The sequence below is a fragment of the Salmo salar genome, chromosome ssa07 (assembly GCF_905237065.1).
Source record: "Salmo salar chromosome ssa07, Ssal_v3.1, whole genome shotgun sequence".
Classification (NCBI taxonomy): domain Eukaryota; kingdom Metazoa; phylum Chordata; class Actinopteri; order Salmoniformes; family Salmonidae; genus Salmo; species Salmo salar.
In genome coordinates, this window is record NC_059448.1 from 25,265,751 (window position 1) to 25,286,089 (window position 20,339).

A 20,339-nucleotide genomic window follows, 5' to 3' on the forward strand; every position below is an offset into this window, starting at 1 on the left:
TTTGCACTTTTCGCACCAAAGTACGTTCATCTCTAGGAGACAGAACGCGTCTCCTTCCTGAGCGGTATGACGGCTACGTTGTCCCACGGTGTTTATACTTGCGTACTATTGTTTGTACAGATGAACGTGGTATCTTCAAGCATTTGGAAATTGCTCCCAAGGATGAACCAGACTTGTGGAGGTCTATAATTTTTTTTCTGTGGTCTTGGCTGATTTCTTTTGATTTTCCCATGATGTCAAGCAAAGAGGCACTGAGTTTGAAGGTAGGCCTTGAAATATATCCACAGGTACACCTCCAATTGACTCAAATGATGTAAATTAGCCTATCAGAAGCTTCTAAAGCCATGACACAATTTTCTGGAATTTTCCAAGCTGTTTAAAGGCACAGTCAACTTAGTGTATGTAAACTTCTGATCCACTGGAATTGTGATACAGTGAATTATAAGTGAAATAATCTGTCTGTAAACAATTGTTGGAAAAATTACTTGTGTCATGCACAAAGTAGATGTCCTAACCGACTTACCAAAACTATAGTTTGTTAACAAGAAATTTGTGGAGTGGTTGAAAAGCGAGTTTTATTGACTCCAACCTAAGTGTATGTAAACTTCCGACTTCAACTGTATGTTGTTTTCTTTAATAGGGATGTCGACAGAGGTCACGTATGATCCCCTAGGTCACGTTCCAAATGGCAACCTATTCCCTATAGACTACTACATACTACAATGGGGTGCCATTTAGGATGTATCCATAGTATTCATCCTGGTTATTTTGCATTGTGAAAATATGGTACAGTATTACTATTTTGCTTAGCGACGGTGACTGACTTGTTAGCCCTGTGAAGGACTAAATTTAGCACAGAAAAGCCAGAACTCTGTTCTCCAACCACTAATAAATAATATTCTTTAGTTATTTGGGAGTGAAAAAAAAGAAGAAAAGATTTGTTGTTGACACTTTACATATTCATTGTGTGATATTTTTCAAATATTAAAATATCCTATTAAAATACAACAAAAGCTACAACTTGTTTCTGAAATTACTTTTCATTACATGTCTTTTTTGGGAAAATGAATTGACTGTCCTATGTTATTACATAATAAAAATGTTTTTTTTAAATGTTTTGATCATTTCAGTTGGCGTTACTATTAAATGCTTTTGGCACACAATTGTGTATAGTAGCAACTCAATCCAGTAGGAGGCAGTGGAGTAAGGTTACCTATGGTAAAAGGAGTTGTGTTGGATTGCAGTTCTTATTCTGTTGAGTCTAAATCAAGTTCCTGAGTACATCAATCTAGTAGATTTTCATTCTAACCAATTTACTTCTATGATGATTGGGAAGGAAATCAACAGATTTATCTCTACGTTTCACTAATGTTTCGGTGATAGGGGTTGCATATCAGGTTCGGGGTGAATTCAGTTGTCAATTTAAGAAATGTAATTAACAAGTTGATAAAAAAACATAAAATAGGGCAGTTTGTTTTATTCATGATCTCAATTTCTCTCAGTTTTCAATGAATTCAGTTGTCAATTCAGGAAGTGAAAAATCCACAAATAAAACAATGGGCAATTTTACATTTTTGAATTGACAAATTCACTTTCAGCTTTCTTTTAGAGGAAACCGTATCTGTAGTGTGGTGTTGCTCACAACTTGTGAGGACACAACATGTCTGGGTTTAAAAGATGTCACTAACTAAACCAATAGAAGCTGACGCCTGGGTTAAAAGGTGATTCGGCCTAACATCCAATTTTTTTTAGTAATTAACACGACCTGTTTTGAAGTGAACTCCACAAAGCCCTGTGATCTCATTTATTGAACTTGGTGTTGAGACACGGAGGGGAATAACACGTAATCACTGCTACTGGGTACTTGGTTCATCGTGCGAACACTTTAACTTATCACACCAGTTCTCTATCTAAACAGATGCACATCTCGTCCCTCCTCTCTCAATCCAACAACTCTACCTTCAACCATATTATCAGATTTTCTTTGTCAACATTCTCATCGTAGGGCGTTCTTTTGTTTTTGTGCCTCTCTTCATCTCACCAGACCAATAACTCGGACTACGTTGTTTATTTTTCTCTTGCTCTTTCCCTCTGCTCCTATCCCTCACTCTTCCTCAGTACGTCACCGTCCCGTCCATGGTGTTTGAGTGGCAGAAGGCAGAGGGAGGGGCGGGGGTTGTACGGATAACGAGTGGCATTAAGCAGGTTTGGTGAGGTAAAGTGGGGTTTATCTCGACAGCTTTGGAGAGCTGCAGCTTATTAAGGTCAGGGAGCTTTACGACAAGAGCAATTAGGGCTGGCCTCTGTGTGGAGCTAGCAGGAGGCCTACCACTAGATTGGCTGTATACAAGGAGAAGAGGAGGCAGAGGAGGGGTGTGTATGTGTACCGAGGGAAGACTAGACATGCTGGAGCCCTCGGCCTAGTGGGGTTTTTGAAGGGGTCTTTTTTTATGAGAATTGGGGGGTCTTTTTTTTATGAGAATTGCAGTGAGGAAGCAGTGACCCCGACACTATGGAGGACTGGAGAGACCGGTTGTGTCCCAAATGGCACCAGTTCCCTTTTGTATGGTGCACTATTTAGGAAATAGGATGCCATTTGGGGTGCACACATAGGCATTCAAGTATTAAGAGCCGAATGACCTTTTGTCTATTGCCACAGCATGTTAAACAGACAGTCATTGAAAAGGTTCGCCATTAGGAACCTTATTGTGCGCTAATGACGGCTTCCCCTGTTGATTGACTATTGGAAAGCACTTGACTGGAAATCAATGCCTTTCTTAATTGATTGCCCCTGAGGAGATAAAGTTGTATTGAATTGAATTCAAACGCGTCTCTGTATGTTAGGTTTACTTGAATTATATCACTCTGTAGCAAATGATTCAGTACAAGTTAAGTAAATACAATCTGGTTATCACAAGGTGCATTTTGAATCTATAGCTAGGTTTACATCCAATTGGCTACAGATTTCTATGCATATATAAAAATGTGCGAATTTTCCCACCAGTGGTGGGTCTCCACCAAACGGACTTGTTGCAGATAGAAATCAGTACTTGAAGTTACAGAAGTTGTCATGTACCGAAGAAAAAAGAATCAGACCGGCGATATTTATTGGAAAGGAGCATCAAGCTCATACCATGCACTTTCACCACCCTGTGAAGTTCAACGTAACTTTTGACTCAGGGAAACTATGCAGTTTATGAGGTTACAGATGAAAAAAAGGATGTTGAACTTCACAGGGTGGTGAAAGTGCATGGTATGAGCTTGATGCTCCTTTCCAATAAATGTTGAGGTTCGTATTCTGGTGACATGATGTTTGGGGGAAACCCTGGACTAGCCTACCCTCACAGCCTACCCGCACTGTATCTGCGAGCTGTTGGCTAGAGCGCATGTGCCAAGACCAGAGGCACATTTTGCTATTTTAACACAACAGTTTCTGTAATAAAACTATCAGTAGAACATTTTAGAGTTTCTTTTTTGGTACACGGTATTCAAATAATATTTGAAAAGGTCCGGTCACACAAATTTGTTAGGTGGCAAAGGTCCGGATAGATATTTTAATTTATCCGCGTAGTAAGAAACCTCACCTCGCTACCCATGCGACCCCAAACTGTTCACACTCCTCTTGTTGGCGGAGTTCGCAGCTGTAAACCAAATTTCCTGCAATTCTACACATTTTGCCGTGGGTTTAGCCTAGCTTACCTACTTAGCTAACATGGGCAAGTTAATCAACTGGAAATTTGACCGGTTATAAATAGCTCTAAGGTCTGTCAGTGAATGTGATAAAAAATAGGAAAACTCTCCATGCACTATTACAACTCCCAACAGCAGAAAGTTCACAGCCAGTCCCCCCCCCCCCGTGATCCGTATTGACCCCGTTCTTGATTTGGATCCGGGACCAAGTCTGCCTATTGAGTATGTCTGCCCTATACTGTCCAACAAGAAGTAGTTGTTGAGTGTTACATGTCTGATGAGATCACCTGGATTTCACTATGAGGTCAGGTCATGACGATCAACATGTTACAACTTAACTACTTCTAAAATAAAAAACATAAAATAAAAAATGGATGTAATCTCTACAACTTCAATAAAAAAGATGCAAAGTAATGTGAAAAGTAGAAACCAAAATGCATTTCAGCGAAAAGATGAGACATGTTTGTGTCTAAGGGGTGAAAGGAACAGGAACAGGTCACCTCTGGTCACACTAACACCTGGCAGAGCAGCCTGGACAGGAGTGAGCTGAAACATCCGTTTCACTTAATGATCGTGAGCTTATCAGTCATCAATGCCAGCTTTAGGAGCAGGCTACCTGTCTGCTTACGGAACAAGCTCCCACCGATGCACGCATCCAGATCACTCATGGCCAGTTAAGTCGAGTGTTCTTGGACGCCCTGGCTACCTGCGCTTTAAACGTATCCCGCTAAATACGTCTCCCTTCGCCCTCCACCCCTGTGGTATCCAGGTAATGGTGCCAGATCTAATAGGACATGACACCGCCCGGGGGGAAGAAAAATCAGCCTTAATGGATCTAGGTAATCCCTCTCACTGAGCCTCACCAGCGCCTTGCTTATAGCCTCCTCCTCCTCCCGTCCTCTTTCTCCTCCCCAGTGCCCAGTGCCTTGCTTATAGCCTCCTCCTCCTTCTCCTCCCATCCTCTTTCTCCTCCCCAGTGCCCAGCGCCTTGCTTATAGCCTCCTCCTCCTTCTCCTCCCATCCTCTTTCTCCTCCCCAGTGCCCAGCGCCTTGCTTATAGCCTCCTCCTAACCTCCTCCTTCTCCTCCCGTCCTCTTTTTTTAGTAACAGATGAAGGATGGCATGATGCAATTGGCCTATTGTGTGTTTGTGTTTGTAGTGTTTGTAGACTGTGTTTGAGGAGAAGAGCCTATCCATAGTTCTGGTACAGTACATACAATGATGTACAACATGTCTGTTCTCATAAGAAAAAGCAGGGGAAATAGTTTTAAGAGTTATTTTAGATTTTTGGCTTATTTCCACTTATTCTCCACTTCTTGCAATAAATTAACAATAACCATGCTGCAAACAATGTCTCAGAATGTTTATCTCTCTATGGGCAACTATCAATCGATCATTAAAGTCTATTCGGTGCTCTAAAGAGTGTTTATGAGCTCAGGTCAGTGGGTATGTAGTGCACTCCTATCAGTACATCTAGGTGACATGAAGGCAGACAAAATTAGCACACAACAAACAAACTTTACTGAGCCTTTAAGCACTCTTAAATAACCATCCTCTACCCTCCATCCCTTCATCCCTCACTCTATCTACCTGTCCCTCCCGGGGGGTAATTTGGCAGCGCTGCAGAGTGGCTGGGCTGGAGCAGGCAGGTGGGGCAGGGTGGGACAGGGAGGGGGGGGGGCTCAATAGAGGTAAGTCACTGAATCAGGAATTAATGAGTATTAAAGTATTAGGTGAGAATAAGTCCTACCTTTAAGCCCTTTAGCATTCCTAAACAACTCCAATAACACCTGTTATATCAAGGAATCGCAGCAAGGCTGCGTGGCATGAGAATTCCATTATTTTTCTTCTAGTAAGTCACTTAAGACATGATGGCCAAACTGGTAAGCAGATAGTTCTCTGTGAGTTCACAGGTATGGAAGTAAAGAGACTTGAAAATGTAAATTCAAATTTTAAGCACAATTTCTGTGAGTACGATGTTCAATTTGACTACAATTGGTAGAAACAAAATATAACTCGATACCAATTTGAGTCATAACATTTTGACCACAAAACAACATTTGACAGAGGTGCCTATTGAGTTACAGACAGAATCCAGAAGTGGACAGTGTTCTTTCTTTGACACAGAGAGCTTCTAAGATTCCAAAGATTTCTAAGATTCTCTGTTCTCTTCTCTAAGCTTCTCGTCTCTGAGTTCTCGGGGCTATGATGTCATGGCAGTGAAGCCAGCCAGGCACAGACAGACAGACATTGGCCCTCCTATTGTTCTAACCCCTTACATCACCACCATGACCACTAGCAGCCATTGCTTCTAGTCACGAATTACAGTAATCACAAGCACAAGGGCCAACGACCAGCCCAGCAAACAAACCCTGACAGTGATCCACCCATCCATCCTCGAGTATATTTCTAGTGCATAGAGCTTAAATTAGACAACATTGTTGGTTGGTTGATAAGCCATCAAAAGGAGATCTCCTTGTGTAAGCTCATCTTCACACACAGCAATGGTGATACCTTCCTTAAGTGGAGCTATAGAAATAGAAATACTAGAGCAGGCATCCCCATCCAAGACCACATTCTGTGGTGGAGTACCGTCTGGGACTATGTCAGGAGGACGGGCCGTTTGTTAACTGAAACTGAAAAACCCCCATCTTATTATAATGTAGAATCTGTAGAACTTCTCCTGGAAATGAGATGTGTGTTAGTTAGGTAACTTGTCATTGAGGTAAAATGGTACAGTGTGGTAAAACAGGGATTTCAACAGATAAAACATTTTAAATCTACCCAACAACTCTTATTTTCCATTAGCATGAAAAACTTCATAACTAAAATGCATAAAGGCTATCTGTCTGTCTTTGAAAACCTATTACTGTGGATATCATATCAGGGGGAAAATTATACATTTATAAAATAATATATATATAGTGCATTCGGAAAGTATTCAAACCCCTTGACTTTTTCCACATTTTGTTACGTTACAGCCTTATTCTAAAATCGATTAAATTGTTTGTTTTTTCTCATCAGTCGACAAACAATACCCCATAAGTCTCTGAATGTCCTTGAGTAGCCCGGCCAGAGCCCGAACATCTCTAGAGACCTGAAAATATCTGTGCAGCAACGCTCCCCATCCAACCTGACAGAGGTGGAGAGGATCTGCAGAGAAGAATGTGAGAAACTCCCCAAATACTGGTGTGCCAAGCTTGTAGAGCCATACTCAACGAAGACTCAAGGCTTTAATCGCTGCCAAAGGTGCTTCAACAAAGTACTGAGTAAAGGGTCTGAATACTTATGTAAATGTGATATTTCAATTTTTTTGTAATAAATTAACAAACATTTCTAGAAATCTGTTTTTCCTTTGTCATTATGGGGCATTGTGTGTAGATAGATGAAAAAAAAACTATTTAATCAATTTTAGAATAAGGCTGTAACTTAACAAAATGTGGGAAAAGTCAAGGGATCGTGAAGGCGCTGTGTAATCCTGCCATATACTGTACCTCTGTTAAAAACAGTCAACTGAGATTGAGTATAATGCAAACAACAAAAACAGTTATGTTGTTAATAACACGTGGTAGATGCTGGTTAAAATAAGAGCTTTGTGGGGTCTTTCTGACTGTGCTAAAATGTAGATGGGGATTCACTCCTTGTCCTTCAATCCACCACAAATATTTGCCTCCACGGTGACTGCCATCTCAACCCTCCGTGCTCACCCTGGGCCATTGAGGCCAGAGATTTGGCTCTTTCTCCTCCTATAGCACCTCACAACAGCGGAAGGGGAAGTGAATATATTGTTTGTTTGGTGAATGACCCTGGGCATATGGTGCTGCGAGGGAGACCCTGCTAGGTGGAGAGGGGGTGGGGGACACTCGACCTGTCTGAGAGGATACTGGTATTGAGTTGCAAACAAGTTTGTAATTAGCCCCTACTTCACTTGCTGGGAGGGAATTAGTGTGTGTGTGTTGCATTTTATGCGAGTGCATGTGTGCTTAATTCATTTGTTTTCGGTGTGTGTTTTCCTGAGCTCGTTGTGTGTGTGTTTGACCTCCTTTCTTTAGGAGGAATAGGGGTTGGGGCCGGTGATAAGGATAACACTAATTAGTTCTCCTCCCAGTTGCTTGTTAATTGCGTTGAGTTGTGGATTTATACAGCATGGTTGGATGGGTAATACCCCGCCCCACAGGGCCCCACACCCCACCCCCTGCCTTGCGTGTTGGCAAAATCAACAGCTCATTTTTAAGCAGGCGACTTCTTGTTTAAGTCTAATTAATTATGCCAAGTGGGGTTCCATCTCCACCATCATGTCCTGGCCTGCGTCCCAAATGGAACCCTATATTTCCTATGCCGCACTACTTTTGACCCGGGCCCATAGGCACTATAGGGAATAGGGAGCCATTTGGGATGCATCCCTTGTTTTGTCCAGAAAGGGGAAGAGGTGCAGGGTGGGGAAGAGGGGTATGAGGGCTAGATATGTGCATATGGTCACAGAATTAATTAGAACACAGAAGTATGTAACTATGTAACTCTGGTAAAAAATGTATCAGGACAAATAGATGGAAATGTTGCTACCAGGTTGGTGACCACTCTTCAGCCTCCAATGTGTTTGGTTCAGCTTGTAAACTTTGCTTGCAAAACTTGCAAGAGTGCAATTTTGACAATAAAGCCAGGAATATTAACTTTAGCAGGCTTTATTGATACACTATGGTATTGTATCATATCAAAACAATGCCTCTATAAGGATGTACGGTATTCAATAAATCAATACAGTTTAAACACCCCTCACACCCTGATACTGACTGGCACACACCATCATAATCTCCTCATCCCATCTCCATCTATGATTAAGAAGATTGGTAATCTCACTCAGTCTGCTCTCAAAGTGTTAACAGATTGGTGGGTTTGGGGAGGGGGTAGAGGGGTGTGTGTGTGTGTATGTTTACGCGGGTGTGTGTGCAAGTGTGCATTCAAGTGTCTGAGACCTAACAGGGTCAGATTAACTATAAGGTATGATCTTCCCCCGGTTCAACTCATTTCTCCCCCTTCTGTGCTCCTCTATACTGGCTGTGGGAACAGACACTTGCACACACACAGTACAATCCCGACAGACAGACAGACACACATACACTGCACCCCACTGCCCTGATAATCTAGATAGGCTATCATCCTCTGTCCACTGTTTGTACAGGGAATCTATACCTTTGTCTTGAGTTATGGACGGTTTGGATTTACTTCCATTTGAAAAATAAGAATTTTGTCCGTTTTTTTATACATTGTGTTAGAGTAATTAAAAAAAAAACGTAATATTGAAGTTAATATTGAAGTTAAAATTAATCTTTTTTATAAGGATATAATGTATAAACATTTCAAATATCAATGTTCCTGTACACAGTGGATGACTCACCATTAGGCAACTCAGGCAGTTACCTAGAGCATCACATCATCAGGGGCCTCGAACTTACATTTACGTCATTTAGCAGACGCTCTTATCCAGAGCGACTTACAAATTGACAGCATTTTGTATAAAATGATCTTGCCTAGGCTTATATTGTTACTTTCACAAGCTACTTTTTTTTCCATTTGCCTTTTTGTGACAAAGAAATGTATCCATTCAACATGTATTCTGCACAAAATGTATACAGTTGTTTAAATAAATAATAATGTCACGTATACTCCCTCTCCGGCCTCTCGGTCATCAGGCTGCTGATTATCCTGCACACCTGTCACCATCGTCTCGCGCACCTGCGCCTCATGACACTCACCTGGACTTAATCACCTCCTTGATTATCTTCCTTATATCTGTCACTCCCCTTGGTTCCTTCCCCAAGTGTCATTGTTTCTGTTTCTTGCCTGTGTGTAGTTCGTGTTTCTTGTTTTGTATTATGTTTCCTTTATTTATGCCGAAACGTTGGTTAAAAACCCATTAAATTGCTGGGAGATTATACATGGAGTGTGCGACTTTCTTTATTTTGATAGTTGATCATTTATTTATTAAAACACTCACTCCCTGAACTTGCTTCCCGACTCTCAGCGTACATCATTACAAATAAAATGTAGCTAGTTTAAATATGTCTGGATTTTGAGTGTATTTGGTCATTTACATCTGGCTTAGAACATTACATCTTACACTATATGGCCAAAAGTATGTGGATGGCCCTTCAACTTAGTGGATTCGGGTTATTTCAGCCACAACCGTTGCTGACAGGTGTTTAAAATAGAGTACACAGCCATGCAATCTCCATAGACAAACATTGGCAGTAGAATGGACTTACTGAAGAGCTCAGTGACTTTCAACGTAACACCATCATAGGATGCAACAACAGCTCAGCCGCGAAGTGGTAGGCCACACAAGCTCATAGAACAGGACCGCCGAGTGCTGAAGCGGTGCTAAAGTGCGTAGTGCTAAAAATAGTCTGTCCTCAGTTGCAACACTCACTACCGAGTTCTAAACTGCCTCTGGAAGCAACGTCAGCACAATAACTGTTCGTTGGGAGCTTCATGAAACGGGTTTCCATGCTCGAGAAGCCGCACACAAGCCTAAGATCACCATGGGCAATGCCAAGCGTCGGCTGGAGTGGTGTAAAGCTTGCCGCCATTGGACTCTGGAGCAGTGGAAACGTGTTTCTGGAGTGACGAATCACGCTTCACCATCTGGGTTTGGCGACTGCTAGGAGAACGCTACCTGCCCGAATGCATAGTGCCAACTGTAAAGTTTGGTGGAGGAGAAATAATGGTCTGGGGCTATTTTTCATGGTTCTGGCTTGGCTCCTTAGTTCCAGTGAAGGTAAATCTTAATGCTACAGCATGCAATAACATTCTAGACGATTCTGTGCTTCCAACTTTGTGGAAACAGTTTGGGGAAGGGCCTTTCCTGTTTCAGCATGACAATGCCACCATGCACAAAGTGAAGTCCATACAGAAATGGTTTGTCAAGATCGACGTGGAAGAACTTGACTTGCCTGCACAAAGCCCTGACTTCAACCTCATCGAACACCTTTGGGATGAATTGGAACACTGACTGCAAGCCAGGCCTAATTGCCCAACATCAGCGCCCGACCTCACTAATGCTCTTGTGGCTGAATGGAAGCAAGTCCCTGCAGCAATGTTCCAACATCTACTGGAAAGCCTTCACAGAAGAGTGGAGGCTGTTATAGCAGCAAAGGGGGGACCACCTCCATATTAATGCCCATGATTTTGGAATGAGATGTTAGACGAGGAGGTGTCCACATACTTTTGGGCATGTAGTGTATCTGTAGTACATTCAATTGTACTAGTAATTTTCAGAGGTTATAAAACAAAATAAGAAAACTGAAGAAAGAAAATCTCCCAATAAAAGAAAGTATTTATTCAGCTATTACAGTTAAACTCTACATAAAGTCAGAATTACTTGTCTGTTGTCTAAATTATATAATCAATCATGACCTAAAAGGTCTCCAGCTAAGCCTATATTGTCTGGTAAATGCATATTTGTGTTTTGTAGAAAGATTGTTGGACAAGACTAAACCACTTTACCTGTTTCTAAACCATGACCCTTTCTTTACGTGACCACAACTTCTATTTTAAAACCTTTATGCACACAAAATCCATAAGCCTGGTCTGCTAGATTGGCATTGATGTGGTTCTATAGTCTAGAGACTATGGATGTAAACTGTCCAGGGTTACTGTCAATTCCATTTCAATTCCATCAATTCCGGAGATTAAATGAAATTCCAATTCAAGAATAAAAAAAACACATTTATTTTCAAATAGGGTTTTCCTGAACTGACCCCAACCCACCTCCACCAAGATACACAAACGTATTAACATTATTCCCCTAAACAAAACAGTAGCCTAATAAATACAATTATGAATAATTTTAAATAACATGCAATGTGCCTATAGACCCAAATCTGTTGAATGAAATAGAAAAGCTATAGGCTGTAATCTAATATGCTATAGAGCATATAGCAATTCCCTATAGCCTATACTCATATAATATAGTTTATGTTTTATTTATTTATTTTATTTCACCTTTATTTTACCAGGTAGGCAAGTCGAGAACAAGTTCTCATTTACAACTGCGACCTGGCCAAGATAAAGCGTAGCAGTTCGACACATACAACAACACAGAGTTACACATGGAGTAAAACAAACATACAGTAGGAAAATAAGTATATATACAATGTGAGCAAATGAGGTGAGATAAGGAGGGAAAGGCAATAAATAGGCCATGGTGGCGAAGTAAATACAATATAGCAATTAAAACACTGGAATGGTAGATTTGACAGTAGATGAGTGTGCAAAGTAGAAGTACTGGGGTGCAAAGGAGCAAAAATAAATAAATAAATATAGTAGGGGAAGAGGTAGTTGTTCGGGCTATTTATAGATGCGTTATCATATGTGCTTGTTGTACCGCATTCGTAGACAGATGCTTATTCTAAACCGGATTGATAAAAAAAGTGTCCCCTAAAGACTGATTAATAAAATCAGAAAGGGATTGAACCCATGAAGCAGGATCATATAATACCGTGTCCCCGAGTAACACTGTCGTCCATCTCCATCACCCTGCCTCCAGAGACGTTTAAAGAACAACTATCCTGACCCGGGGGCGGCCCGGGGTGGAGGAGGGTAGGTCTACGGTATGAGTGTCCACTTTAATTAAAAGTCGATTACTTTGTCGGGAGCGTTGAGAGAATGCTTAGCAGCTTTGCCAAACATGCATCTGGGAAATTTCGCCGTAGGCAAATGGTAGCGGCCTCCGGGTATGTGATACAGATACAGATTGCCAAATCCTTAGCGCGGTCGCTCTGGCGCTCAGATTCAAACCTCGTTCAAATCAGAGCATACACTATAGCTGTGAAGCGGTCTGTCATCTATAACCCATACATGTTATGAGCCAGGGTGCATCCATCCACCAGGATTAAAAAACAACAACAAACAAAAAAACATATCTGAATAAAATTACTTAGGTTTGGGTTAGGCCTATATAAAATATATGCACAATTTACCCAAGACCTATAATAATTTGTTGACAAACTGTAAACTAAAACTATACGTAAGAGTCCAATATAGATGTTTTTAAACCAAACATTTTATCACATTATTATAAACACAACAATAATATGTCACTATTCTACTATTCCAATTATCGAGTGATTGGTTATAGAAAAGTGTTTGATTATGTATCACTTCATTATATTTAGGTGATTTAACGTTCTAGTAAATACCAACCAGGCCTAATGGGTAAAAAAAAAAAACGCTTGATTACACACATTTTCCTCCTCTATTCTCTTCTCTTCTCTTCCCCACATCCTCCTCCCTGTCCTTTGGCCTGTAATGGATTTCCCCCCGCCTGAAATGGATTTCCCCCGGCCGGCCATTTCATGCAGATCAGACCAATTAAATATCCTTGTTGTTAGCTTCCCAATCATCCTGACAGTCAATGTATCCCTCGCCTAAAACAAACAATCTGATCAGGCTGTCACCTCTATACACATTACCCCCCGCTAAGTGGCTAATGACTGCGAGGCGCATAATCCCTCTCAAAACATCTACAAAGATGCTAATTGTTTCTATCTATAAATACAGGTTGACTCCTGGCGTTCTTTAGCCTACTAGAACCGACAGAACTCCAGGAAGTGCCTGGCTCCGACGCGACTGTTGTCACATATAGCATAGCTTGCCAATACCGGGAAAAGACAGGAGAAACAACTTACATAAGGAACTCGCTGCCAATCAGATTTATTTTTACTACAAAACTATATTTGATTCAACTAAACTTCCGCATCACTGGAAGGCTCACTGGGACGTGGTGCGTAAAAGGACACTTCTCGCACCAGACAATTGGAATGATATGACCATTGACCATTTTTTTTTAGATATATGATAATATAGACTATTTTATTTGTTGACAAAGTCTGAGAAGAACGAAAAAGGGGAAAGATGTTCCCTTTGCCTATGTTTACCCCGGAACAAGTGGCTCGGGTGTGCGAGAACCTCGAGGAGACCGGCGACATCGAGCGCCTGGGGCGGTTCTTATGGTCCCTGCCTGACGCTGTCCCTGGCTCCGCCGGGGAGGCTCTCAACCGCCACGAGTCAGTGATGCGCGCCCGGGCGCTGGTCGCCTTCCACGGAGGAAACTTCGAGGCGCTTTACCAGATCCTCCAGAGCCACCGCTTTACACGCGAGTCTCACGCCAAACTCCAAGATCTGTGGCTGGACGCGCATTACCGCGAGGCAGAGCGGCTCCGGGGCCGTCCCCTGGGACCGGTGGAGAAGTACCGTATCCGGAAGAAGTTCCCACTGCCTCGCACCATCTGGGACGGCGAGCAGAAGACGCACTGCTTTAAGGTGAGACACCAAGCTGTAAGTATTATTCTTTCGCACCATACCTATAGTTATGCACCTTCATCATACATATATGCCTATATACACTAACTGGCTATAAATTAGAAATGAACAAAACCAATAAATAACATCTGACTGCGTATATATTTTTTACCTTTATTTAACTATGCAAGTCAGTTAAGTACAAATTCTTTTTTTTCAATGATGGTCTAGTTCAGGGGCAGAACGACGGATTTTTACCTTGTCAGCTCGGGGATACGAACTTGCAACCTTTTAATTATTAGTCCAACGCTCTAACCACTAGGCTACGCTGCCACCCAGGCTACTGGGCTGATTCACTGTTAATTGTTCATTTGTAAAACATTTTTTAAATTCTTACATTCTGTCATTCTGTTGTCATTCTGTTAAATAAATGTTAAATAAAACAAAAAATCTGAAATAACTTCAGAAGGTCCCATTATGGCACCTTGGCATATCAAGTCCCCAATAGTTCCTGAGCGCTTCAGTTGTTAATGATACTGAGTCACTGACAAGGGTTCTCTCTTTTTCTCCAGTCCAGATCTCTGTTAACTCAGACTATAAATAATAAGGTCAATACCCTCCTGCAAGGTTAGGTTAGACATAGTAAACGTTTTTTTTTTTCACATAAGAGGCTGTAGGCTATTTCTATAGAGAAACAAATGAATGCAATGGTGTTTCCCACAGAGATCCTGTTAAATGATGTTCTAAGATGTAATTTTATAGCGTTTCACTTTCTACCATTCACTGCTTTGAGTTTGGTGGCAAAGTTTTTCACAGGGTAAAGTTTCAAACAGGACTTATCTTCTGTAGCAATATGGCTGCACATGTCACTTCCTTTACTGAGGGACAGAGCAATACATGACTGTCTACAGTCTCTCTGCTGAACCACTGGCAATATGCATTAGCGTCTTTGTGTGGATTCACAAATCAAAACACAAACCAAAAAACATCACCAACCTTATGAATTACAGGCTAAATGTTATAGCCAAGAAACAAGCAATGTCAGCCAAATCAAGACTCAATAGGCTACACAAAATATATATTTGTTTTTTTAAGTATTTTCATTAAAATAATCTACATCTCAGCATGTAAATGACATAGGTGAGAAGAGATGCTTCTGCTCTTCAACCTTAGCCTGGGTAACAATCTTTTTGTGACAACAATCCATTCCTCATATGACACAGAGTACAAGGAGGGGAACTGCTAGCACAAAACAGGTCTAGATTTCAGGCTACTTCAACCTGCAGTAATCCTGTGGTTAAAGAGCTCCATAACAGCATGTTGAATGGGGACTGTGTTTCACTATTGAAGTGAAACTGTAGCAGTCAACATCACTCCAACGCAAAGGTCTGTGGAACCAAGCTGACAATCATTAGGTCTCGGGGGAAATGTTGGGCTTAACAGTGTTTTTACCTTTTTGATGTCAGTATAGACATCATCAGTTATCTTTTGGAAAACAAAAAACACAGGCATAAGGCATCCCTATTCCTGTTAACCATTACAGGATTTTGGTTGCTTCGAAAATGCACTTCAAACAAAAAAAAATCGCTATTAAATGCATATGAAATCCCTTGCATCAGGGCAGGGAATAGGTCATTTTAGAAGATACGGTAGCTACACACAGCACAAAAAAAGATTGTGACTGACTGAGTAGCCCTAGACTTAACCTGAGCAGATACACGCTTTGAGCAGGTCACATTTCCACAAAAACAACATAAGCTCCATGTGTCACTCTCTGGTCCAGGATGTTGTTGACAATATTGAATGGGTAAAGTCTGTGCAAGACCATTAGGTGAAGGGTCTGAGGCTGAGCACTGACGTTTGCTATAGATAGTACAGTAGGTCAGTGGAGTTTAGGTAATGTCCCAACTCCCCCGTTACATCTCCCTCTTGTGGTAGAGTCAGGTACTGCAGGCAAATCATCTCGCTGCCCCACAAAGTGTAAATCTCTACTAATCGTAAGGCATCTTGCCCTCTCTCCAGTACTAAGCCCTTTTATCCTGAGCCATATACAGTATAACATCTTTATGTTGATAATGTAGATTATAATTATTATCCCTTAAATCCAATTTAATATGATTATTTTCAGCAGGGCTTAGGTCTCCTGCAGGAGATCTTCTCTTAACAATATCAATGGAGTAGCCTAATGAAAGATATCACACCCATATACTGCATATGTCATATCTGATTGTGAAAGATATAGATTATTAGGAACACTGTTGGCTACATGAAGCAGGGAACTGACCATTGTTGTGTCCTTTATGTCTCCAAGGAGAGAACTCGTAGCCTGCTCAGGGAGTGGTACCTCCAGGACCCCTACCCAAACCCGTCCAGGAAACGGCACCTGGCCCAGGCCACGGGACTCACGCCCACACAGGTCGGCAACTGGTTCAAGAACCGACGCCAGAGAGACAGGGCCGCGTCGGCAAAGAACAGGTACGTCAAGACTCAAGTCAAGGCAAGAGAGGAGGTTACTCAGCTGGAACCTTTGACTTGCTGTGTCTTGTTGAAGATGTTTTAATTCTAAACTGAAAAATTAAGCAATTTATCAAAATACTGCTTTTTGAGTGTGAGCCAATTGATTATTGTTTTAACTCAAGACAAGCACCACAATTAGTCACGGAGTGTACCACTTAGGTAACACTTCAACCAACCATGTATCTCTAAAACTAACTTCACGATCTCCTTCACCCTGTTCCCAGACTGCAGCATGACCCCACCCACCTGCCTTCCGGATGCTCCCCTGAGGGTTCTGTCCAGGAGCACCACGCCCACCATCCCAGCCTGCTGGCTGCCTCCCCCTGTCACCCGGGCAGCCCCGAGGCCAGTGACTGCAGCACTGGCACCGACCCCCGGGGCACCGGAGCCTCCACCCCCCGACATCTCCGTCAGCAGCGACAGCGAGTTTGAATCCTGAGGTCGGGTCATTGAGCGCAGCTGGAGAGAGGCTCTAATTGGTTGAGGCCTGAAGAGAGATGCTATAATTGGTTTTCAGCCAGGAAGCCCCGGCCCCACAGATATAGAGACAATATAGACACTGTAGAAGTACTATCTGTCTGTGAGTTGGGATTGAACACTTTGACAAAAGACTTGATATGGACACTTGATGTGGTTGCTAGTGGAAGAATTGGGAGGGGTGGGGGGTTGGGGATTGGACCATCCACAAACACATGCACTTAAAATGCACCATCGCACATGACTGTGAGGTACACGGTTATTTACAGTGCCTTGCAAAAGTATTCACCCCCCTTGGCGTTTTTCCTATTTTGTTGCATTACAACCTGTAATTTAAATTGATTTTTATTTGGATTTCATGTAATGGACATACACAAAATAGTCCAAATTGGTGAAGTGAAATGAAAAAAATTACTTGTTTCAAAGAATTAAAAAAAAATTGAAAAGTGGTGCGTGCATATGTATTCACCCCCTTTGCTATGAATCCCCTAAATAAGATCTGGTGCAACCAATTACCTTCAGAAGTCCCATAATTAGTTAAATAAAGTCCACCTGTATGCAATCTAAGTGTCACATGATCTGTCACATGATCTCAGTATATATACACCTGTTCTGAAAGGCCCCAGAGTCTGCAACACCACTAATCAAGGGGCACCACCAATAAAGCGGCACCATGAAGACCACAGAGCTCTCCAAACAGGTCATGGACAAAGTTGTGGAGAAGTCCAGATCAGGGTTGGGTTATAAAAAATATCCAAAACTTTGAACATCCCACTGAGCACCATTAAATCCATTATTAAAAAATGGAAAGAATATGGCACCACAACAAACCTGTCAAGAGAGGGCCGCCCACCAAAACTCACAGACCAGGCAAGCAGGGCATTAATCAGAGAGGCAACAAAGAGACCAAAGATATGCAAAGCTCCACAGCGGAGATTGGAGTATCTGTCCATAGGACCACTTTAAGCCGTACACTCCACAGAGCAAGGCTTTATGGAAGAATGGTCAGAAAAATCCATTGCTTAAAGAAAAAAATAAGCAAACCCGTTTGGTGTTCGCCAAAATGCATGTGGGAGACTCCCCAAACATATGGAATAAGGTACTCTTGTCAGATGAGACTAAAATTGAGCTTTTTGGCCATCAAGGAAAACGCCATGTCTGGGGCAAACCCAACACCTCTCATCACCCAGAGAAAACCATCTCCACAGTGAAGCATGGTAGTGGCAGCATCATGCTGTGGGGGTGTTGTTCATCGGCATGGATTGGGAAACTGGTCAGAATTGTAGGAATGATGGATGGAGCTAAATACAGGGAAATTCTTGAGGGAAACCTGTTTCAGTCTTCCATAGATTTGAGACTGGGACGGAGGTTCACCGTCCAGCAGGACAATGACCCTAAGCATACTGCTAAAGCAACACTTGAGTGATTCAAGGGGAAACATTTAAATGTCTTGGAATGGCCTAGTCAAAGCCCAGACCTCAATCCAATTGACAATCTGTCGAATGACTTAAAGATTGCTGTAAACCAGCGGGACCGATCCAACTTGAAGGAGCTGAAGCAGTTTTGCCTTGAACAATAGGCAAAAATCCCAGTGGCTAGATGTGCCAAGGTTGTAGAGACATAGCCCAAGAGACTTGCAGCTGTAATTGCTGCAAAAGGTGCCTCTACAAAGTATTGACTTTAGGGGGGTGAATAGTTATGCACGCTCAAGTTTTTAATTTTTTAAGTTTTCAATTTTTTGGTCTTATTTCTTGTCTGTTTCACAATGAAAAATATTTTGCATCTTCAAAGTGGTGTAAATGAAATGATACAAACCCCCCCAAAAAATCTATTTTAATTCCAGGTTGTAAGGCAACAAAATAGGAAAAATTCCAAGGGGGGTGAATACTTTCGCAAGCCACTGTAGTACTTTTTGACTGTGCTGCTGACTTGTACAAAGAAGTACCAACTACAATTCTCTGTCCTGTAGATTTGGGCTGGAATGTGGGTAGTCAGTCAGTCAGTCAGTCAGGAGCAATAACATTCTATAACAGCAATAACTATTCTCAGGCACATTATTTATAGAAATAATATACATAGTCACAGTCTTAGAGTTAGAGTAAATACCGAACCTGAATTATAATATCATATGTTTTGACCGGTTTCAACTCATAGGGAGTCTATTTTTTAGTAGTCTATCATTGAGTACTCGCTTTAATCCTGTTTCTTAATTTGCCCCTTACAATGAACAATGCCTTCGGTAGGCTGTTGGTTTCTTACATGCGCGGTCGTTAGTAAACTCGAACTGCTTATGATCAGTGATTGGAACAGACAGGTCTGCATTTCCCCTCATAGGCCTACACGTCACTGCCTTAAAAAGGAACTACAGATTCTCATTCTACTTTCATTCCGTGGGTATCATAGTTCTGTGGGCATCACAGCCACACGGAACTCTTTTAAGTTCCACTTCCATTTAGCCACCGTTGTAAACCATTACTGTTCCCGAAAGCTAACAGAACCACAAATAGACTTAGGCTCCAGACAATGTTATGTATGGAAAAGACATTCACGTCATCACCGCACATTTGCATTTAGATTAGATAGTTTAACATTCTTCTTCTATTATGACAATGTAACAACTGTATAACTATGCTGCTTTGTATGATGTGTCCAAAACATCCTCATTATAATATTATTCCAACCTGGTATATTCTTTAGAGTGTTGTATGAGGCATCATTCAGTGTGTGGAATCCTCTCCACTGCTCTCTAGAGATGCACTTCATACATGCGTTGCCTTTCAGAGCAAAACAGTAAGTGAGTGAATGGGATAGGAATGAAATGAAACTACGAAATATAAAAGCAAGATTGATAAGTAGCCTAAGGGTGAACGTGAAGCGCAACTCCTTGATGTACCTATAAACCTTTGAGGACAGCATAACGACCTGGTTCATATATATGACTGCTGTATCTGTATATATATATACCCATATTAATATCACCAAACAATACATTGTTGTGCGATGTATTCATTGGAAAATAAGCATTTTGTAAAAATGTGTCTGGTTGTGTATGAATTTGGAATAAATGAAACAATGTTGATCCAAACCTGATGTTGAAGTCTGCACGAACGAGGCATGAGCGTTTAAAGGTGACAAGGGGCGAATATTGGATAGTGATCAAGAGGATGAAACCATAGGTTGGTTGTTTGTTTGGGAGGAGGATTCATATGTGCTGGGTTTGACGGCATCATCCTCCGACTTCACTATTTAATAATTAAACAATTAGAGTTGATTTGTGACCAACAATTAGACAGTGAGATTGACACATAGCCTACCTGTTGACCTACGCCAATTCCCGCCCCCTTGTCTTTTCTCCC

At 41.7% G+C, this 20,339-nt stretch overlaps 1 protein-coding gene across 2 annotated transcripts; it reads left to right on the plus strand.

Moving 5' to 3' along the window:
• The first annotated feature begins 13,244 nt into the window (after nucleotides 1-13,244).
• LOC106608888 (homeobox protein SIX6) lies at nucleotides 13,245-17,383 on the plus strand. 2 transcript variants are annotated; one of them, XM_014207084.2, is made up of 3 exons: nucleotides 13,245-14,010; nucleotides 16,301-16,464; nucleotides 16,731-17,383. In XM_014207084.2, exons 1-3 carry the CDS (start codon nucleotides 13,603-13,605, stop codon nucleotides 16,936-16,938), a joined length of 780 nt encoding a protein of 259 aa, XP_014062559.2. In that variant the 5' UTR covers nucleotides 13,245-13,602; the 3' UTR covers nucleotides 16,939-17,383. The 2 variants fall into 2 exon arrangements, with proteins under 2 accessions (XP_014062559.2, XP_014062557.2); XM_014207082.2 differs by having other exon boundaries at nucleotides 13,246-14,025.
• Nucleotides 17,384-20,339: the final 2,956 nt, after the last annotated feature.

What these genes read in the sequence shown, in the direction of transcription:
- LOC106608888 (XM_014207082.2), top strand. Translation starts at nt 13,603, where the DNA reads ATGTTCCCTTTGCCTATGTTTACCCCGGAACAAGTGGCTCGGGTGTGC. An exon ending in TTAAGGTGAGACACCAAGCT is followed by an intron (nt 14,026 to 16,300) that starts GTAAGTATTATT and finishes TATGTCTCCAAG; the next exon opens with GAGAGAACTCGTAGCCTGCT. An exon ending in GCCGCGTCGGCAAAGAACAG is followed by an intron (nt 16,465 to 16,730) that starts GTACGTCAAGAC and finishes CCCTGTTCCCAG; the next exon opens with ACTGCAGCATGACCCCACCC.